A 22,433-nucleotide genomic window follows, 5' to 3' on the forward strand; every position below is an offset into this window, starting at 1 on the left:
CACACACTTTGCCCTATTCCAAATAAAAAAAAAAACTACAACGAAAACATCATGTGAAATGTCATTTATTCATGAAACACATGAAACATCATGAAACCGTTTTTCTTTTCCTGCCGCTTGGAAGTTCTACCCAGCCGGTTCTTCTGATGGACCTGCTGGAGGAGCTTAAGATTCCTGGCTTGTGCTCCTCCCAGGATTGTTTGCTAGCAAGAGTTGCGGCTCTGCGCGACAAAGAGGCGGAGCTAGCGATTCAATGTTCAATTCAACAGTCCCTCTCCGTTCACTACGGCGTCGCTTCGTTCATCTCCTGAATCAGTCGCTTCAACCATCTGTATCTCGGTTTTCGGTTCTTTGTTCTTCTCGACCCTCATTTCCAGATTGTCGGTTACGATCTGATACCTTCTCCAGACGTCCTCGACAACGTTGTGGAAGTACGCCTGGACGTCAGGGAGGAGCGTTTTCAGGATCTGGGTTTCCGCCTCGATCTTGGCGCCGTATGTCTCCCTGATCTCCTCGATCTCACGCTTGTGCCTCTCCTCGATGTCGCGCTTCTTCTCCGCGACGCTATCACTTAGCCTTTTAATCTGCTCCCGGCTTTGCCGTTGCATCTCCAGCGCCTCCTCCATCTGCGTCCCGAGCTCCCCTCGTTCCTCGTCCGTCTCCGCCACCTCGAGCTTGTCCTGCAGCACCGACGCCATCTTCTCCCAAGCCTGCATCGTCTCGTGTTTTTTCGCCATCAGCTCTTTCACGGCCGAGACGTACTCGAGGAACTCGTTTCCGAGAACCTCCGCCTTCTCGTCTTCTTCTCGCTGTCTCCTCTGCTCACTTTTGCGGCGGATCCAACTCTCCAGGTCTTCCATCTGATCCTGGCGCGTCTCGCTCAACGTGGCCACGGTCTTCTGCAGGAGCTCCGGGACGTCCTGGTGTTCGTTCGCTTGGCATTTCTTCTCCTCGTCCAGTTCTCGATCTTTGGCTTGTAAAACCACCCGGAGCTCCTCAACCTGAGCGTTCTTCTCCTGCAGCTTCTGCCCTAGAGTCTCCAGTTCCTGCAGGCACATCTCCATCTCCCGAGTCATGTGCTTCACGTACTCGTCTCGATCTTTCGCCAAATCCTGCAGGTCCTTCTCTCGATCGCGGAGACGAGCCGTCTTCTCGCTCAGCGCTCCTGCAGCGCTCTGTAACTGCTCCATTTTATCCGCGAGATCTTTCTCCATGGTCTGCAGCCGGTTCTTCAACTCTTCAAAGGTGAAAGGAAAAACAGGCACTGCTTAAATAACGGCTTTTAGATAGAAAAAGTTAACGAATCATCCTGCTCGGATCAGACGCATGCTCACCGGCTATACAGACGGATTCCTCAGCATCTGCGGAGTCTTCTGCCATGATCTTCGGTCCGTCTGAGGATTTGAGAAGAAGATCTTCAGGCAAGAGCACAGAAAGATACTCGGACAGTAGTTCTAGGAAACACAGACTTTTACCAGGAGCAGGCAAATTTAACCTACAAATTCGTATCACGTGAAGACCTTCAAGGAACAGTTCGCTTGGACTTCAAGCACAAGATGGAGATGTTCTCTTACAAGGCAAACGATGGACCAGCGCTCCTCTAACTCACAGCACTCATCTCAACCTTTACTCGTCCACTGATCCCCCCCATCATTTACCTCTGCTCCACTCATCCTTCCATCCTTTTCTTCTGCTCCACTGATCTCTCCATTACCACTCCCAACACTAATCCCTCCATCCTCTACCACTGTTCCACTGATCTCTCCATCCTCTACCACTGGTCCACTGATCTCTCCATCCTCTACCACTCCACCACTGATCCCTCCATTCATTACCACTGTTCCACTGATCTCTCCATCCTCTACCACTGATCTCTCCATCCTCTACCACTGTTCCACTGATCTCTCCATCCTCTACCACTGATCTCTCCATCCTCTACCACTGTTCCACTGATCTCTCCATCCTCTACCACTGATCTCTCCATCCTCTACCACTCCACCACTAATCTCTCCATTTTCTACCACTCCAACACTGATCTCTCCATCCTCTACTACTGTTCCACTGATCTCTCCATCCTCTACTACTCCACCATGATCTCTCCATTTTCTACCACTCCACCACTGATCTCTCCATCCTCTAATACTGCACCACAGATCCCTCCATCCTTTCCAACTGCTTCACTCATCCTTTCATGCTCTACCACTTCACCAACAATCTCTCCATCCTCTACCACTAAACCAATTATCCCTCCATCATCTACCACAGACTACAGATTAATCCCTCCATCCTCTACCAACCACTGCACCACTGATCCCTCCATCCTCTCCAACTGCTTTACTGATCCTTCCATCCTCTACCACTGCACCAACAATCTCTCCATCCTTTACCACCTGCACCATTGATCCTTTTATCCTTTACCACAAACCAGTTATCCCTCCATCATCCACCACAAACCACTGATTAATCCCTCCATCCTCTACCAAACACTATACCACTAATCCCTCCATCCTCCACCACCTTCAACACCATCACAACACCAAAACTGTACATTTCTAGAAAGTCTTTAGATCCAGACCTAAAGCTGAAGTTGTGTAACCGACTGTATTCATCTCAATAGGGAATTTAAAGTCTCTCTCTCTCTCTCTCTCTCTCTCTCTCTCTCTCTCTCTCTAACTCGGGCCGGTGTGTGTGTGTGTGTGTGTGTTGACACGTGTTGACACGTTTAGGTTGGGAAAAATAATGAGGACAGGTTTATTATTATGGACAGAATCCAGGTGAAGAACCTCGCATTAAACTCACATTTATTTTTACTACTGTTGATTATTATAGTTAATATACACAGTGTGCCAAAAGTTTTTGGACACCTGACCATGTGATTGGTGAGGTTATGGTGCCTCCAGCTTTGTGGGAACATTTTGAGTCAAGAAGAACATGTGGGTGGAATAGTCGGGTCTCCAAATACTTTTGACCACGACATGTATAGTTTTAATGGCTTTCACCTGCAGTCTGCTCTTCAGGACGTTTCTCTCGCCGTTTCTTCTCCTCCTCTTCCTCCAGCTCTCGTTCTTTGTCCTTCAAAACGCCCTGGAGCTTCTCGACCTGCGCGTTCTTCTCCTCCAGGTCCCGTCCCAGTCGCTCCACGTGCCTCTTGCACGTTTCCAGCTCTCTCAGCACGTCTCCCAAGCGCTCCTCGTTCCGGATCGCCTCTCGGCTCAGGTTCTCCAGGTCCGCATCCTTGTACAGCAGGAGGTTCGACTTCGTCCTCAGCATCTCGCCCGTGGTCTCCAGCTGTTTGGTTTTATCCTCGAGCTCTTTTTCACGTTGCTGCAACAGATTCCGCAGCTCTGAAAGCGAACGGGCTCGGTGAAAACGTGCAGACGTGCGCCGGCTCACGTATCTCCCGAATACGCGTACTCACCCAGTATGAGGACCGACTCGTCCATGTCCACGCCGTCCTGCTCCGTGAGCTTCGGTCCTGCTAAAGATCCACAAACAAGATCGTTTAAGCCATGGACAAGTTCTCTAGATGAATTAGTTTGGGCAAAAGTATTGGGACACTCAACTCCCCCTCCCCCCAATTTGCTTTCCATGGAGTTGGAAGTTGTGAAAGATCTCCTTCTCTAGAACCCTAAACACCCTTATATTAAACACCCTTATTTATGCTGACTGCACCCCAGGCCTCCTCACGGTCCAGCAAAACTTCAAGACTAGAAAGCGAACTTACTTCCATCAGGTGAAAGTGGCTCCATTCCTGGACGGAAGACAAACCAAAGATCATGAAGAATTAATTTGCACGTGGCTGCGACTCGTCATATTCACCACGTATAACAACCCAATCCCAGGACTCACCTGACATATACAAATGAATCGACTTCTCCACCTTGTTGTGGCCTGTGAGCACCTGACAGCTGTAGGTCCCCGTGTCCGTGGGCGCGATGGACTTCAGGACCAGGGATACGTTCCCTCTGTTCAGCTCCGAGGTCATGAGGCTCGCCCTGCCTTCGTAGCCCCTCCCGACGCTCACCTGCCCGTTTTTATACAGGTAAATGCACTCCGTGCCGCGGAACCAGCGCACCTCCATGGGCACGGCGCTGGTCTCGGGCGAGAGGTGAGACGAGAGCGTGATGTCATCGCCGGGGAAGGCGTACACCCGGTTATAGCGGCAGATTAGTAGGAACATTGCTGTGGGAAAGCCAATCGAACGGTACACATCTAAATAATCGCATGAACCTATGGACCTCGGGTACAAACGTCCCTTCACTTGAGCTAGGAGACTTGCTCCATGAAATTTAGGCACTAAGCCAGGATTTTCCATCGAGTTGGAAGATCTCCTGCTCTAAAGCTTTTTGAATTTTGCACACCGACTGCACCCCAGGACGCCTCCTCCTCTTCACCATCCAGTCTTGTGGATGTGGAACGAACCAAAATCCCTTTTAAAAATCTCCAAATAAAATCTAGACCACCACCTTATCATAAAAGAAAACGGGCTAAAAAATAGGTAAGTCCACCTTGCAATAAAAATGGTACGGTCCACCGAGTGGGTGTGGCCGCCCTATGGCGGAGCTCGAGTTGAGTAATAACGCCTTTTTGGAGAAATGAGCTCTATGCTGTTTTTTTTAAACAAATTTCATTTGAACAATTTAGTTTGTAATAAATGCAAAAACAATGTCCAAACTGAACCCTTTCATGTATGACCTCTACATGACTTTGAGAAGCAGTGGAAACCTAAAGAAAGGGTACGTTCAGGTCTTACCTGGTCCCTGTAGCGCCGTGCTGCTTCAAGAAAACACTGCGATCTAACGCATATATACACACACACACACTCGCAGTTACATGCGGACACACCCGTTTCTGTCAGCTCCGATCAAACACTTCGAGCAAATAGTTGAGCGCACTGAATCCGCTGCAGGCTACGGCGCAGGAATGTCCTCTGCCAAGAAAAATGGGAGCCATTATTATCTCCACACCTATTTATACTACCGGGACACGTTTTTCCAACCGCACGAGGTTCCCACAAACTTAGAAGGTCTTCGGCGTGCGACGCAGAACCTGTTTCAGATTTGCTTTCCAGGGGGTTGGAAGATCTCCTGCTCGAGAGCTTTTAAACCGTATTGGGATGAATTTCTCAACCCCATGTCTGATCTCCTCACCCAGTTCCAGATCAGTACCCGTCCTTAATAACACCCTTCTCCCCAAAGCGGGAAACGGGAACTGAATGTGGAATAAGGATGCTCCAAAAAAAAATAAAAAATTTTCATATGTTCATATAGTTAAGAGAACCAAGGCTACAGTCGGGTGGCGCTCTTTTAGCCCTTAATAAAGCGAGACATTTTATTCCGCTTCATTGAAAATTCGGGCTCGGTGCCATGGGAATGTTTGCTCTGGCGTTTCCCAATGCGTGCGCCTCGTTTACTTCGAGACACCGTGATTGGCTTGAGTCCAGAGTCGATGTTCGGCAACGTTTGTTTTTGTTATTCGCGCCGTTCGCAGATTACGTTACGTAAGAAGCGAAAAACACGAGGTGGAAAAAACCCCAAGCGACCAAAAACGCTCAATAAAAACACAAGATACATAATATTTACAAAAAAAAGACAAATCGAAATATCGCCACTAATATTATTAACGCGCGAACGATGCCTTCAACGCAACACACGTTCATTCACGACGTCCGTTTCTTTAAAACTCCACCGGAAAATCAGTTTTCAATCAATAAACTGATCCAGAATCCACGACGCACACATCCGGCAAATAAAAGCGTCCGTGTGGAAACGTAGCGGAAGTTACGTTTGGCGTTCTGATGATTTACATAAAATTTAAACAACATCATTACTTTCAATCATTTATAAGAATATTTTTGTCTTTGTGCTCCATGTCGAGTTCGGTTGCACTAATAATAAACAAACATTTTGCATTAAGCATCCATATTTGTACATATTGATTAAAATTTTAAAAAACTTTATTTATATATATATAAAAAAACAATACAATATTATGTAATACGGAAGGCCATCGTGAGGTTAGCAAATGGTATAATCCTTTCTAGGGGTGCCGAATTTCCACAAATACTACTTGAATTCAAGAGAAATACTTTAGAATATTTTACATTTACGTTAAAACTCAACAAAATAATTCGTATAATGTCTGTAAATTATCACAAATATCGTAAATGTGGTTAATAAAACACCCAGCTCGCGCACGACCCCCCCCCCCCCAATACAGAATGGTAGAATCCCCCCCTCCCCTTTCCTTTCCCAGTGCGCGTTCATGTTACCTAGCAACCGTTACCTCACGAACAGACGTTCATTTTGTCTCGGAGTAAAAGGTGAGTTCACAAACGCTCTGTTTTTTTTTTTATTGCTATTCTATAATTTTTTTTTCACGATCATTTTTTAGTCAAAGTCCACGCTAAAAGTGCAGGCACAATTTATATAAATTTATACATTATTCAAACTTTATATAATTGAGTCGGATACGCGAGAATCGATCTGCGCATGCGCGATGATGCCGCGTTCAAGCAGAAGCGTGCATTTGAAAACACCAAAGTCACAAAAGCTTCAAATGAGCAAATAAAGTGAAAAAAAAAAAGACAAAGTTTGATTAGTACTAAGATTTTTTTTTTTATCCATTTCTAACTACATTTAACACCATATGGAAATTTCCACGTCCTCCCTTTTTTTTTGTTTCTGACACTGGAGACTCCTTTCCTTTGCAACCATCTCCCCCCAACAGGTTCAGGAATTCAACTGCGATCGAAGTGAAAATGAGCACCGGACGGATTCTGGAAGGTGCCGGCTGCGTCACCTGGTGGGGCTTCGGCCCGGCGAGAGATCTCCTCGAAACATGTGAGATTCCAAGACCGTAGAGACGCACGTTTTTCACGTAATGAGATCACCAGCGCACTGCTTTAATCGGGATTATTTGTTGTGTTTTTTAGGCGTCCCGAGACCTCAGGGCGAACTGAATGTGTTGCTGGTGGGCAGCGGCGACCCGAGACACATCCTAAAGACCATATCGGGGCTCAAGGACACCGAGTCTCTCCGTGTAAGTCCTTGAACGTTTCACGTTCTCAGTGTTCATTCTGCACGAGCGATTATTCGACTGACGTTTTCTTTTTACAAGCTAATGAATTAGGAAGAACCTGTAGGAACCGGTTCGAGGCAGACGTTCGAGTCGTTCGAAGCGACGGGGCGGAAACGAAAGCCGTTCCACAAGTCGGTGCGAGTTCCTGCGCGTACGAGGTGGCACCGAAAAGCTTCAAAAACGGTCCCCTTTGCACAGCAATACAGCGCCGCCTATCTATCTATCTAGTTTCCGGCGACTAACTCGCGTCCGAGGAGATTTCAGCTATGAATTCTTTCTTACGAAAGTCGGCGCTCCCTGTGCCTGTGCGTCCGATCTGTTGGCTCGTTACAAAACCGAAGCTTTATGATACCACCTCGGGGTCTCCCGGTGCCGCAGTAGTGTTTGTATCGCTGGATGAAGATTGTGCTTTGTGGTTCACCTCGGCAGGTCTGGGTAATGGAGAACAGCATGGACGTGGTGGCGAGGCAACTGCTGCTCCTCTACGTGTCTCTGAGGGATCCGGGGAGCATGGGCCTGCAGGGTAAACAAGCGCAAAGTCCATCATCCAATCCGAAAGAGTTCATCCGGTTCCCCTTATAGACGCCAACCTTCTTTTTTTTTTTAATCCCTGTAGAGAAAACCGAGGTCTTTCTGGAGCTGTTTGGGAACAGCCAAGTCCGCTCTCAAACCGACACCACGCTGAAGCAGGTCGCGCCTCGACTGTCTGCGGGCGTCACCGACTCCCTGGACACGGACACACAGACACACCCGTGTCTGGACACCACCCTTCTCAAGGTGCGTAAAACAAAGCGAGATTCACGAGTCTGTAAAAAACGATACAACTAACGCGCGATCCCACAACGCAGTTCAAGGAGCAAGACGAGCTGGCTCGGATCTTCACCCGGTGGGGCCGCCCGGCTTCCGCACCGCTCTGCATGAGCAAGCTGTGGGACGCACGTGTCCGGCAGCACCTCGGGACGCGCTACGATGCCCGCAGTGGATGCTTCGACTGGGACCTCGCTATGAAGCTACACGACAGAGGGGTAAACCGCTACGTACCGCTACACCCCTGATTATAGCAGGGACTTTAGACTTCTCCATTCAGAGTCCAATCTCAGTTTCCTCCTCCGCAGTGCGCCATCATACACAAGCAGCAGTACGGCAGGTGGAGGGAGAGCGGCGTGGCCTTCGAGATGAGGGAGGGGCTTTACAGCGTGGCTAATCAGACCCTGCTGTCCACGCGCGTCTTCAGCCGCGTAAGTACAACATCGCTAACACGATCGGTACGATTTCAAGTCTTCGATATCGGAGTCACCATGTGCACGTCTCTGCCGTGTGTGTTAGAGAGGAGACAGGATGGGAGTCCGGGGATACTGGGGGGACATCGTCTCGAGTCCTTACCTTTCCTTCGGCGTCGAAACCGAGGACGAAGAGCTCCTGAAAACGCAAAACAACCAGCATGTGAAGGTAAAAAAACCAAAACAAACAAAAAAAAAACGCTCAGACGTCTTGTTTCAACTCTGCTGAACTTCTCGCACGTCTCGTCTTCAGACGGCTCAGGACGTCTCGGTGGCAAACGTGCAGAAGCTTTTTAAGTCCCTGTCTGCCAGAAGACACTCGCACACGTCTCCAGCCGGCGAAGGGTCGCGGACGCTGCCGGACGAATCGCACGCAGGAGAGGAGCAGGACCTCACGAGCCATCAAACTGGTAACGCATTTCCAAAAGTATTTGCACCCCAGGCCTCCTCACGTCCATCAGTATCTGACTTTACTAACACCCTTGTTGCTCATCGGTAGTGTCCACATACTGTTACTCATGTACAACGTGTGTGTGTGTGTGTGTGTGTGTGTGTGTGTGTGTAGAGTTGATGAATCTGAGGGGAGTGAGAGTGACATTCCTGTCTCTGGACCCCTTCCCGAAGCTCTCCACAAAAGGCAAATTCTGCCGCCTGTTTAATGCGGTCTACTGTTCAGCCAGGTAACACGCGTGTGTGTGTGTGTGTGTGTGTGTTATATCTACTCCGTCCATCACGCTGTATCAGTCAGGTTCCCACCCACAGGCTGCTGCAGATAACTGGACTACCACTAGGTGGCAGAGGTGAACCTGCATCAGTGATAATTATTCTTATTATAACAAAACATCTGGGAAAAATATTCGGATAAAAGCGGTGCAGCAGCTGGAAAACATCCTCACAGACCCTGTCGATAGGTGCCGCTCAGGAAACCATGGCAACCAGAGGTCAAATTCGGTCAATAACCCCAATGAAGTGTGAATATTAGAAATGCGTGTGCACCCCAGTAACTGTGTTTCCACAAACACTAGGATGCACGTGGTGTTGTGTGTGTGTTGACTGTAATCTGTGTGTACAGCATGGTGCACCACTTGGACGCCACCCTGAGACAGACAATGGCGCCCGACGCCACCCTGATCGTCGAGCTCGCCAGGTCAGAATAACAAACACCCTCTTACACGAATATCGCGTTAGTACACGGTGTACGCGTCTGATTAACGTGTGTGTGTGTGTGTAAGGTACCTGTTGGACTTGTCTAAGGAGCAGGAGGCTTCTTTTGCAACAAAAGTCAGCGAAATCGCCAAAGAAGCGGGATTTGTCGCGGCACACACCCGAGACGACACCGCGTATGCCGTGTTCACACTGCAGCAAGACGGATGACTACCACCCCCCCCACACACACACACACACACACAAACAGCAACTGATTCATTGTGATTAGAACCAGCATATTTGTAAGCACAATGCATCTGCTTCAAAAAATATATGTGCAAAATCCATCCCATGAACAGGTCTGGACCACGAATGCGGTTTTAAATAAACAGCTGGATGGGTTTTTAGAACATCACTTTACTTTTGTTTATTTACTTTAAGTCTTTGTTCTTTAGCACTCCTCAACATCTGTCACAGCTTTCCAAACATCTGCCAGGGCCTTTCCGACTATCAGTTTTTTCGCATCAACATCTGTCAAATTGCAGGCCGCCCATGTGCACCATAGGAACAAATCGCATACCTTGAGATACAATATGGAGTTGTGGAGCAGGTGTAGATCTTCAGTCCAACAGGTTTAACATGAAGCATGGTGGTGGAAGCTGAACGCTGTCCGTGGTCCTGCAGGCAGTGGCACCAAAGTTTGGAAGAAACGTACAAGATGATCGTCGGAGGAAGAAAATGTATTGTTTTGAATTCCCCCTCATATAAAGTGATAACAGACGAGTGTGTGTGTGTGCTTCAATCTCTTTTTATTAAAAGAAAAAAAAAAAAAAGATCTCATGAGTTCACAATTTTGGGTTCGCAGAGGACGTATAAAATACAACTTGCTAGAGTGAGGAAAGAAAGAAAGACTAACTCCATACCGCACAGAAGACTGGAAAAACATGCCCCCTACTGGCCTAAGAAGGATATAATCAAGTGCTGTTTATAGTGTGAGCTAAATACATTACAACGTCTATACTGGTTTAATCATGACATCAATGAGTAAACAACAACAACAACAACAAGTGGTTATTCAGTATATAAGACAAGAGTAAAAGGAAATAGTGGAAAAACCTTTAGTGTAATAATATTAATAATAGTAATAATACTAAAAACTATTCCTATGTGAAGCAAAACAAAAACGGTCTCAACGGCAATCAAAAGTGCTGAACTGGTTTTTAAAAACTTCTCGACCTTCATTCTTCTCTCCTTCTTAGAAAATCTTCATTTACGCTTAAAAAAAACCCACGACCGCACCGTCACCGAGACCACGGCGCCGCGGCCTCCTCGGGTGCGATCGTGACGTCGTGCGTTACTGACCGGAAAAACAAAACAAAAACGAAAAACGCTCGAGTAGAATTGATTCGTGTCGTCTCATACTGTTAAGGTTTCAAGTGTGGGTCAAAACAAAAACAAACAAAAAAAAACAGCGTTTTCAAGTAACGGAGGGTCCGGAGTGATTTGTTCCACCAGATCCGAATGCGAGGTCCGACTTTCGACGAAGAAAGAAAAAAAACGTGGCAATAACGTCGATCCTTGATAAACACGTTCACACACATTTATATGCGTACACTGTACGGCCAAAAGTATTCGGACACCCGCGAGATTAGCGCGCGAAGCCGGCTTCGTGACGCTTTTGGACGTTTGCGTGGGGTCAAATCCGCAAATGCTCGTCTACATGGAAGATCTTCTGCTGTGGAGCTCTAAACCCCTACTGAACACCTTTAGGATGAATGTGAACGCTGACTGCACGCCCTCATGGCTGATGAACACGGAAATCTGGAAGGAACCACGCGAGCCGATTGGGACTGAATGTGGAAAAGAACATGCGGTACTTGGGACAGGGTGTCCGCATACTTTTGCCGGTATAGTGTATATAAAAGGAGATATAAAAGCAGTTCCTATTCAAACACATGTACAGTTATACATTCCAGTGTGTAAGAGCGAGGTTTGGATTGTCCATGACCTGAAAAAACTAACAAACAAACAAAACAAACAAACAAAAACACATTTCTCCCTTCGTTTCTTTTTCTGGGTACTTTCTTGTCTTGGTCATGTGACCCACAGCGCCGTATAAACGGTCTGATTAAACTGAAGGTTTGGGTTTTTTTGTTGTTTTAAATATATTTGTTTGTTTGTTTGTTTGTTGAAACGAATGTAACAAAAATCAAGCATGATGCACGATCTAATCCTAAACTAGTTCTCAAACGGTATATACGCATGCAGGCTAATAGCTAGCTATTCGTGTGTGTGTGTGTGTGTGTGTGTGTGTGTGTGTGTGTGTGTGTGTGATCTCCAAACCTTCAGTTTTTCTTTTTATGCTCCAATTGAAAGATCCAGATGTGTGAACCGGATTTCTGAACGTTGACCCCCTACCATAATCCCTATCCTCCTCATCTCCTAAAACCTTCTAGACAGGACCAGACTGTCTGACCTTCTCCATCTTCACCTTCTAAATCACCTGGGATTCAAGTCTGCCTCTATTCCCTTGCGTCGTTCTACAACACACAAACAAACAAACAAAAAAAAACAAACACAATCTTCCTGCACTGAACTCTGGCACTTCACAGCGTTTTCTTCGCGGCGTGGTTCTGCTCGCTCGCAGGAGCTTCCTTCTTCTCGTCCATCATCAGCTGCAGCAGATCCAACAGCGCCTTCCGGATCGCCGCCCCGAACTTATGGCAGTCCTGAAGAGATCAGCAGACGCCGTGAGGGAACTCGCGGCCGAGAGCAAATGATAACGACGTTATTGTTTTATTTTTAAACTCACAGTCTGAGGACACGAGCGCTTGCTGGAGACGTGGAAGCTGATGATCTTCTCTCCGATTATGCTGTAGGAGACGCCGTATCCGTCGTCAGCCACCTGAAACACACACACGGCCCTGGTTCAAGAGCGGATCTGGAGAGCGATACTTTATGGGGGTTGACGTTCTACAGGCAAATCCACTAAGGATCGAATATATATATATATATATGCTGAGGAACATCATCTGAAAGACATGAGGAACCGCTTACAGGTCCAAACCCTCCTCCGCATGTGATGTAGTCGGGGTGATTCACGAGGTCGAACAGCTCCACCTGCTGGAAGGGAGTCTGACTGGTGGAGAGACGCCACGGCTCGGACAACACCTACACACACACACACACACACACACACACACACACACATTTACATTTACGGCATTTGGCAGACGCCCCCAAGGGTTAAGGGCCTTGTTGAAGGGCCCAACAATGGCAGCTTGGTGGTGCTGGGATTCCAACTTATGACCTTCAGATCCACACCGCACACACACACACACACACACACACACCTCTTTGAGGAAAGGCGACTCGACCCCCAGGTACTTGGAGACGACGTAGAGGCAGAAGAGGTGGCGGTCGATACCCTCCCCCGTCATGGCCAGCCGGTAGAGCATCTGGTGCTTCTCCGCCGCAGTGCGCAACAAACGCCGGCACGCGTCCGCCGACTGCACCGAACAACAGACTCATAATTAGGGTTGCAAAATTCCGGTAAAATTCCGTAAGGGAATTCATCGGGAAAATGGGAAAATGTAAAAAAAAAAGCACCTCTCCGTTGTGGAACGCTTTGACGAAGGCGCAGCTCTCGCTGGAACACGAGCGCACCGTTTCGGTCCGTCCCTCGCGGAACAGACGTGTCATGGACGCCTCGTACGTCAGACAGAACATCCCTCGGTCCTGTGTGTGTATAGAGGACGAGCGTGAATACCTCCGGAATGCTTAACAATACCAGTAATAAGTGTGTGTGTGTGTGTGTGTGTGTGGGGGGGGGGGGGGAGTATTAAAGGTAAAAAAAAAGCCCACCCTGTAGTATGCTAGCTGCAGCGCTAGCTGGATGAACGCGTCGGGACTCATGCGGACCTTCTTGATGCTGCCTTTGCCGAAATCGCGGAAGGCGAAAACGTGGAAGTCGACGTCGTCGGCCAGGACCTGCGCTACCGAGAGAGACTGAGCGATGTGCTCCTGACACTGCGAGACAAAGAGTAGGGAGAAATGAAAAGACGGAGACGGTGAAACGACTTCTCTGCGTTTTATCATGAGGCGTGAACGCGGACCTGCGAGGGAATGTCCCAGGACAGTCTCTGAGGGTAGAGCAGAGACAGATTTCCATCCCCTTTGCAGTGTCCTTCTTGATTGTAGCCCAGTTGGAAGCTGTCCATAGTCAGGACGTACTAAAAAGGGGACGATAACACAGAGGGAATGAGTTCTCACGCTGAACCTCCCGTGCTTTTTTTCCCCTTCTTTTTCCAGATCTCTTACCTCCCACATGTGCGAGACGATGGGGGCGTCGGCCCAGGAGTGCTCCGCGTTCAGGCCGTTCTTCCCGTTCTTGTAGAGCACCACAGTGAAGGACTTATCGAACCACCTGAGGAGGCCATGAACGCAATGTCTCAAGATTTCCTAAACAAAAAGTGTTTTTTCTTACTGCCTTTTGAAGAAAAAAAATCCAGAAAACTCGCCTGTCGTAACATTTTCCGTGAAGGAGAGACTTGGCGTAGCGATCCATACTGGCGCCCGGGTCGTCTCCCATCATGCCTTGCTCCTCGTCTTCTAGAGTGACGAAGAACGCGGCTTTCTCGATACAGTCCAGAGATCTCTTGTTCTTGCCAGAGCTAAAGAACTCCTTCCTGGCTTGAGCCCATGGAATTCTAGAAGAAAAAAAAAAAAGGGATGTAGGCGGAGTGTTGGCAGAGGGGGGCGGAGCCAGCAGAGGGTGTCCTGGATTTAAAGGAGGCATGGCTTTTGTGCCAGTCAGTCAGTCAGTCAAGTCACTAGAGACTCGTGATGATACCTGTGTGTGTGTGTGTGTGTGTGTGTGTGTGTGTGTGTGTGTGTGTGTGTACCTGTCCCCTGCAGTCAACGCCGCCAGCTTCTCCTCGCCCGGCGCTGGGGCGGACTTGTCGTCCAGGATACGCTGGATCTGCTGCTCGATCTCACGTGGCGTCAACATCCTGCCTGCCTGGTAGAGCCACAGACGGAAATAGCGCCCCCTGTGGTACACGGCCACGTGCTCGCTGTCGTTCCAGTGCACCACGGTGTCTAAAGCCGGGGGTGGGGGGGTGGGGGGTTTGGTTATTGGGCTTGTATGAATATAATATACAGTTTTTCTTTTCTGGGCACTGATGGAACGAGTCTCCAGTACGAGCCAGAGGGAAAAATGCCAGCATTCTGCAGTGAAATCCTTCTCAGCTGGTGTTTTGCGTGTGATTCAATGCTGTAAGAGTGTGTGTGTGTGTGTGTGTGTGTGTGTGTGTGTGTGTGTGTGTGTACCTGTCACATTTCCAGCTATGCGACAAAGTGCCAAACAACCTCTTATACTGATAGGAACAGCGAGGAATAGAGGACTTCAACAACCACTGATCAGAGAGAGGGAGAAATGGAGGGAAAGAAGGCAAGATAAAAACAGAAACAGCTCAGAGATGAACGATGGATGCGATGGAGAGGTAGAGAGGAGGAGGAGAAAAAAAAAACGAGGCATGCGATAAAGATAAAAGTGGTGAGATGAAGGGAAAAAAATGTACAGACAGAAAGACAAGAGGCGGTCAGGTTTCAGCAGGAGGGCACACACACACACACACACACACACACACACACACACGACAGTTCTGCATATGGGGATGGTGAACTCTCTTTCTCTCTCTCTCTTTCTATTTCTCTGTCCGTCTCCATTGTGCAACTGCCTTTTTTTTTTTCTCTAACAATACCTACATAGTGTGTGTGTGTGTGTGTGTGTGTGTGTGTGTGTGTGTGTGTGTGTTACCCGTCTCAACTCCTGGGGTTCGTGTGGTGTTGAAAAGCCTCTCACACTGAGCTGCACACAGAGGAATGAAAGTGCCAGGGATGCGACTCTGAGAACGAGAGAGAGACGGAGAGAAAGAAAGGAAAAAAAAAAGAAAGAAAAAAGAAAGGAAGAGAGAAGCATTCACTCACACACACACACACACACACACCCCTTCCATTCACCTGCTGTCGATGCACTTATATATGTCACTCTATATTACTATACACACACACGTTTTTGAGACACGTGAATTTTCCGTTTGTTTAAGTAAAAGGCAAAAACACACTTTTGGACAGTGAACGAGTGGAAGGAAGTTTGAAGTCCAATCGGGACGTTTTTGTCTCTAACAGAAGAACTGCTACTGAATTACAAACAAATCTCCCACAGTGTAGAGAAAGGAACTGTCCAGGTGCTGAAAGTGTGTAAAGCTCTTCTTCATGATGAGGGAGGATTTCTCAATGGAAATAAAAGTTCTGGATATTTATAGATTTGTATATGAAACAATAGGAACATGATAACTACACTTTTCATAACCACGGTTATTATTTATTTATATTATTATGATGTTTAGAGGACATTTTTACGTCCTTTCCTCCAGCCAAAGGCACTCGGTGATTCAGAAGCATTATAAGTGACTCACGGGTTTGATTTCCTCTTTGTTGAGTTTCCTGCGGTACAGGAGGAGAGCGTGTAGCGTGTTCCCCGCTCGGGCTGCCTGGATCGGAGTCGGGGTCACGAACATATAGTCCTTTAACGAGGAGAAGAAAAAAGAAATAAATATATCTGAGAAGTTTATCTCACCTCCGTACGTCCATATCAACACAGACTACCGTCTATAACCTTACACACACACACACACACACACACACACCTTCTAATGAAGCACTAACCAGTAGTACGTTACTAACACCGGAGACCCCCCCTCACACATCATCCACACACACGTCAGTTTACTCAGAAATTAGCGTTCATGTAGACACAGATGTGCTGAGTCTTAACACTGTGTGTGTGTGTGTGTGTGTGTGTGTGTGTGTGTGTGTGTGTTTGAGTTACACACCATGCCATAATAATTGCTGTTCACCATGATGGGGCCACGGCCTCTCAGGTAGATGTACTCCTCCCACCAGTCACTCACCTGCGACACAAAGACAGACAGAATAAACCTGTTCTCTCTCCACAGAAACAGTTCGCATAATCCATAGTTTTTCTCTTCTCTGGAATGTTTTATAAAATAACTATATTGATAAATATTAAACAAACAAAAAAGATGGATTTAAACTAAAACAAAAAGTAACACTCCAAATAAATAATCAAAAAATATCCTAAATTAAATAAAGATTAAAAAAAAAAAAAATTATAATAAAGACAGCATGTGGTGTCTGATTTGCTCTCATACTGTAACGCAACCTGGAAAAACTATCTGTATGGATGTTTGCTGATCGTCATCAGCCATCAGCCGACAAAACCGAGGAATCGGTCGAGTTACGCTTAAGGGTGCATTACAACAAACTATATTTGTCTCGGATATATTATATATATATATATCCGAAAAATGATCCGATCCGTGACTCAAAAACCGTAACGACTCAAACACACACCCTTCTAAATCTTGGTAAAAACATGTAAATCTGCGAACCTCTTTGACTTTCAACACGTGAAAATACCTCGCTGCGGTTTACTCACGTAGTTGGAGGCCCACATGGCCTTGAGCTTAAGGTACCACTGGAGGCGGCTCCCGAGACTGAGTTCAAATTCTCTGGCTAGAGCCGTCATTCTCTCGAACTCCGGGTCGGTCATCAGAGGACGTACGGACTCCATGTACTGCAGAGGGTGAGGAGAGGAAAAGAAAGAGAGAGAGAGCGAAAGAGACAGATTTTTATAAATGTGCTTATTTGACCATTTAATATTAATGATGATGATGATGATGATGATAAGGAGGAGGAGGAGGAGCGCACCCTTTTGACAGTGTCCTTCACAGCAGGTACTGGTAGATTAGGCAGAGAACCTTGGTAGCTATACAGCAGCGGCTGACGGCCAGAGAAGATGCGCACCAGCATCTAAACACACAAATCATTATTCAAAATTGTTGCCACGGGTTACAGGTTTCCGAGCAGATCTACGAATAGAAGCATTTGTTGAAGAGTAACCGAGTTTCGTGAACAGACGGACACTGACCACCCAGATCTTGGTGGTGGTGGACACTTTGCCGTGCTGCTCGAACATCCAACGGTGGTACGAGAGCAGCTGCTTCAGGCACAGCTTCATGGTGAAGATGAGGGAGAGCCAGAGCAGAGTGCTGAACACCACAGCCGAGACAACCGTCTGACACTGCAGGCTCATCGAGCCGCTTCGGAGAGAAAGAGAGAAAGCGGTATTATATATTAACAATTATTATGGTGGGTTAGTCGATAGATGTTCTCCGGTAAAGGGATCAGGATCGGATTCAAAGGGAACGTTCTACCTGGCAGGGAGGTGCTCCTGGATCTTCGCGATGAGGCCCATGGACGGGTCCGAGCGCGTGTACATGGTGGCCAGGATGGCTATAACCACAAAGAGCCATGAGGACGGACTGGCGGGATACACACCCGTGATCACGTTATTCTTCAGACAGGGGGAGAGAGAGAAATTAAATGAGTAGATGAAAAATGTAATAAGATCATTCCTTTTGTGTGTGTGTGTGTGTGTGTGTGTGTGTGTGGGGGGGGGGGGGGGGGGGTTAATGACGGGTCACACATTGTTTATCAGTTTGTAGTCACACACCCTTACAGTGAACCCGGTGTGGGACGGCTGCTCCAAATAACACTCCAAATAAAAAAATACAAAAAAAATTACAAAATGAACAAAAACTAAACAAAAAGCCATTAACCGGCATGTGGTAGCAGGGATTCGCCTCTAGAGGCCGCTCTCGCACTGTATAACGCAACCCAGTAATACTATCAGCATACTTTTCATCATTTCCTTTTTTTTTTTTATTTATTTATTTATTTTTAAATGAAGTCATACCTTCAGACGCACAACACGTTTCTTCCAGGAGCGAAGGCCGGAGAGGTAGACCTGCCTCAGTGCCTCGTGAGAGAGCTGCAGGTCAATACCCTCGGCGGTTATGGTGAACTGGAACGCTACTGCCTGATGTGCCTCGGCCATCACTGCACAAAAACACACACACACAAAATGTATTTCAATGTTGTCACATGACACGTGTGTGTGTGTGTGTGTGTGTGTGTGTGTGTGTGTGTGTGTGTGTGTTGGGGGGTTCTGTTTTAAAAAAAAAAAAAAAAGGGAAGAACGAAAATGTGCTGCGAAAACAGAATTTTAACTGCTGTTTACCTTATGGAAGCACACACACACACACACACACACACACACACACACACACACACACACACACACACACACACTACGATAAGGGAGGTCATAGCATTTGCACACAGTTCAATCTCGTGTCAGGCAGCATTCAGACTTTTATTTATTCTATAAACAGCTTCCTGGAAATAACGGAGCTGCTGATTTTCCTGGTATCAGTTCTGTTTTTTGTTTTTCGCGCCACTTTCAGGTCGTCGGGTTTTTGCTAACTGGAGCTCTGGTTCCAAATGTGTCTACATGCATGAAGAACCTGTTATATCTCTGGAGGTTTCATGCTCCTATTTATATCCTGAAAGTAAAGTCAGGTGTCCCAATACTTTGTCCCGAACCATTGAGACACCCGACCTTCCCACCCGTATGTGGTTCTTCTCCAAACTGTTTCCATGAAATCTGTACGAGTTTGAGCACGACATGACTGTTAAAGCGCTGGAGTATTTCTAGAACTGCTGACCTTCTAAACAGGAAGTGGAGGCAAGCCAGCGTGACCCAAGGTCACAAATCGAGCCGCAACCTTTCGGGAAAACAGGAAGTGGTACAAGCAAGAAGTTGGCGTCATGTCTTGAGATGCCTCCAAAATACCTCCAGATGTCGCCACATGCTTCTAAAAATCTCCAAATGCCTTCAAATGTCTTGTAATGTTTCCAGATGTCTCCAGATGCCATCAAATGTATCAAGATGCCTCCAAAGGTCTCCAGATGCCTCTAAATGCTTTCAAGTGTTTCCAGATGCCTCCAAATGTCTTGTAATGTTTCCAGATGTCTCTAGATGACTCCAAGTGTCTCCAGATGTCTTTTAACGTTTCCAGATGCCTCCAAAGGTCTCCAAATTTATTGTAATGTTTCCACAGGTTTCCAGACGCCACCAAATGTCTCCAGATGCCTTCAAGTGTCACCAAAATGCATGTAATGTTTCCAGATGCCTCCAGAAGACTTCGAATGGCTCCAGATGCCTCCATTCATCTCCAGATGGCTCTCCAAATGCCCCAACTTGTCTCCAGATGCCTCCAAATATATTCAAATATCTCTAAGCACTGACGTTCTCCTGCTTTGGCACTGAAGGGATAATGAAAAGCGCTTGGCCCACTTTAAATGTGCGTCCATGAAAGAAATATGTTTTCTTCTGATTATTGTACATTAAAGATCGTATATGGTGTCTTTTAATGCACATGCAAGATTTTATATGCACATAAAGTATACATTTATTTAAAATAATCGTTTTTTGTCTCCACTTCCTGAGCCGGCCGGAAGTTCTCCTCACAACCAAACCGGTCCGGCGACTTTGGCTGGAGTGACGTCACACACCTGTCACTCACCACACCGGAAGTAGGTCCATCCTTTTGGAATTTTTATCGAAAATCCAGAAATTCCTTTTATACATAAATCTATCACATGAGCAGCAAATATAATCATATATTTAGAAAATAATTCTCTCTTCTACGTATACAGCCGGTATTTAACCGGGAATGACGGTCGTTTTAGCTTGTCGCTAACTGCTTAAAAAAAAAAATTATACACACGGGTTCAAAACATTATACTTAATAAAATAAATAAAATAAAAAAAAAATCCTCATGTCGCATCTTTAATTGTTAAGAAATACACGCAGGATGAAAAGGATGCTCTGTTGAATTCTTTCCTACCCGTATTCAAGATCCTTGGCTCCTATTGGCTAGCAGGAGAAACCCGTGAACGAGTCATCCAATCAGATTCTGGCATGCAATTTCGGCCAGCCAAAGAGAATGAAAAAAGGCGGGCTTTGCCGGAAAGCGGGTAGGAAATAAAGAATGGCACCCAGACCTAGCATCTACCGGGCTAAATCTACCAGGCGCGTGAGCACCGTGCAGCCGGTATCAGAAGGCAGCACAAGCACGCGCTGTTTATGTTTATATAAATATTTATTCATTCATTATTTTTGTTCCCGGTTTCCTACCTGATTGTTTCTCCGCCGAATATTAAAGAGACAAAAAAATGTATTCTTTTTTTTTTTTTTTTTTTCCCTCTTCCGCGCGGGCGCACGCGCACCGGACCGCACCTCGGCGACGAATGAGCGCCCCAAGCTCGCGCGGCTCGTTCGTCCCTTCGTGAGCTCGCCGCGGCGTGATTGGTCCGTCGCTTCGGCGTCCGCGACCCCTCCGGCTAATCACAGGACGAGTCTGCGATGATGGAGGCGGGATCGTGGGCGGAGCCACGAAAACGCGGAAGTGCCTTGTTTTTTTTTTTTTGGTTTTTTTGGGTTTCTGCCCGTCATTCACACACGCAAAAGTAAACACCCCCTTTCATACAAGTGATCAATCATACACCATCTCAATTATCCATCCATCTTCCCATCTTCCTCTCTCCCTCCTCCCTCTCTCCATTCCAGAGCTTTCCACACATCTATTTCACCTTCTTTTACCTTCTTCATCTCCTTCTAGATTTTCAAAATACACCCAAAAGAACAGGCGACACTCTGGTTCATTTTAGATCTTAACTGGAAACCCCATAATTACTGCTGTGATCATAAAGGCGGCCTTGAGCTGATCCCAGGACGCTTTCTTCAGAAGATCTTTTCAACCCGAGTTTCTGAAGGAGTCTGGTTCCTCTGAAGGAGTCTGGTTTCTCTGAAGGAGTCTCTGAAGGAGTCTGGTTCCTCTGAAGGAGCCTCTGTAGGAGTCTGGCTCTTCTAAAGGAGTTTGTTTTCTCTGAAGGAGTCTGGTTCTTCTAAAGGAGTCTGGTCCCTATGAGGGAGGCAATGAAGGAACACCAGACGATAGCTGATCATCTGGGTTAAAATAATTCCTTTGTGCTATAATGTATATGTGACCAATCAAGTCTGTTTCTGTTCATGTAGAGGGAAATAAATGAAGATCTCATGAACATCTCATGAACATCTCACCCTCAATATATTATTTTGGTCCCAAAGGTATATGCTTATAATTCAAAACAAAAAAACCCTCTTCATTGTGGAAGGACAAGATACTCACTACACCAAACACAGACCTTAAGCTATAACAGCGATCTCTGGTGGTCAAGGTTACTCTCAGTAAAACTCCTAGATGGACATTCAGACAAATAAAGACCTACATTGTGTGGCTAAATGTATGGGTTCCTTACCTCAGATGTGGATTTGTTCTTGGATCCCTTCCTCTTTATACGATTGCAGGCCAAGGATCTCCAAACCACGATGCTCCCACCACCATGATTCACGCCGGGAGCTACACGTCACACATTCAAGACCATGTGGATGGTCCTCAATGTTCTAGTTATTTGAATTTGATACAAATACCCAATACAGACAGCAACAACAAAACTATGAAGCCTGGTGGAGGATGAATCATGGTTTGGGGATTCCTTTGCTTTTATGGTACCACACTGACATTGGTGTGTTTGTGTCCATGAAAGTGCTACTGGTTTAACCAGTTTAAAAGCACTGTTGGGGGACATACAGCTCCTTTACTATAAACACCTTCCTTGAAAGTCCCCTTGAAGACACACTCTTAGATACCAAACACCTTCCATGTCCACCTGAGAGCAGTTGGAGCTGATACAAAAACATAATACATAGACATGAAAGAAAAAATTTCAGTGTGAGCCCTGGAATATCCCTTTAAGGAAGTCCTGTTTATGCTAGCAATGATCTCATGGATTAGCGTTTAGCCCCATGAACCTGAGGAGGCGAATGTTTGTTCAGCTGCGGATGCAGGGGGTGGAATGCTGTTGGTCTGCAAAGCTATTCTGCGGCCAAG

General features: G+C 46.7%; 3 protein-coding genes across 7 annotated transcripts; 1 reads left to right on the forward strand and 2 right to left on the reverse strand.

The window, feature by feature from the left end:
• Window positions 1-49: 49 nt before the first annotated feature.
• LOC310734723 (uncharacterized protein) lies at window positions 50-5,191 on the reverse strand. Of its 4 annotated transcripts, none has more exons than XM_083557121.1 (7): window positions 4,754-5,191; window positions 3,850-4,182; window positions 3,725-3,751; window positions 3,419-3,475; window positions 3,000-3,344; window positions 1,335-1,394; window positions 50-1,237 (listed from the first exon to the last, which is right to left on the reverse strand). In XM_083557121.1, exons 2-7 carry the CDS (start codon window positions 4,178-4,180, stop codon window positions 258-260), a joined length of 1,800 nt encoding a protein of 599 aa, XP_083413247.1. In that variant the 5' UTR covers window positions 4,181-4,182; window positions 4,754-5,191; the 3' UTR covers window positions 50-257. The 4 variants fall into 4 exon arrangements, with proteins under 4 accessions (XP_083413247.1, XP_083413246.1, XP_083413245.1 ...); XM_083557120.1 differs by having other exon boundaries at window positions 3,419-3,478; window positions 4,754-5,189; XM_083557119.1 differs by lacking the exon at window positions 4,754-5,191 and having other exon boundaries at window positions 3,850-4,724.
• A 1,058-nt stretch (window positions 5,192-6,249) lies between these two features.
• dnaaf3l (dynein axonemal assembly factor 3 like) lies at window positions 6,250-11,041 on the forward strand. Of its 2 annotated transcripts, none has more exons than XM_083557179.1 (12): window positions 6,250-6,322; window positions 6,696-6,842; window positions 6,935-7,041; window positions 7,510-7,603; window positions 7,697-7,857; window positions 7,929-8,105; window positions 8,196-8,318; window positions 8,407-8,529; window positions 8,614-8,770; window positions 8,926-9,040; window positions 9,433-9,507; window positions 9,593-11,041. In XM_083557179.1, the coding sequence occupies exons 1-12, from the start codon at window positions 6,265-6,267 to the stop codon at window positions 9,732-9,734; spliced, it is 1,479 nt and encodes a 492-aa protein (XP_083413305.1). In that variant the 5' UTR covers window positions 6,250-6,264; the 3' UTR covers window positions 9,735-11,041. The 2 variants fall into 2 exon arrangements, with proteins under 2 accessions (XP_083413305.1, XP_083413306.1); XM_083557180.1 differs by having other exon boundaries at window positions 6,285-6,322; window positions 6,730-6,842.
• LOC310734718 (carnitine O-palmitoyltransferase 1, liver isoform) lies at window positions 10,297-21,141 on the reverse strand. The gene is made up of 19 exons (XM_083557106.1): window positions 20,639-21,141; window positions 18,352-18,494; window positions 17,810-17,949; window positions 17,524-17,695; window positions 17,304-17,405; window positions 17,032-17,169; window positions 16,406-16,483; window positions 15,989-16,096; window positions 15,328-15,415; window positions 14,411-14,606; window positions 14,027-14,215; window positions 13,827-13,932; window positions 13,622-13,738; window positions 13,371-13,535; window positions 13,116-13,244; window positions 12,860-13,015; window positions 12,564-12,677; window positions 12,319-12,411; window positions 10,297-12,235 (listed from the first exon to the last, which is right to left on the reverse strand). Exons 2-19 carry the CDS (start codon window positions 18,490-18,492, stop codon window positions 12,113-12,115), a joined length of 2,355 nt encoding a protein of 784 aa, XP_083413232.1. The 5' UTR covers window positions 18,493-18,494; window positions 20,639-21,141; the 3' UTR covers window positions 10,297-12,112.
• Window positions 21,142-22,433: the final 1,292 nt, after the last annotated feature.

Source organism: Silurus aristotelis, assembly GCF_946808225.1.
Source record: "Silurus aristotelis genome assembly, chromosome: 1".
NCBI classification, from domain to species: domain Eukaryota; kingdom Metazoa; phylum Chordata; class Actinopteri; order Siluriformes; family Siluridae; genus Silurus; species Silurus aristotelis.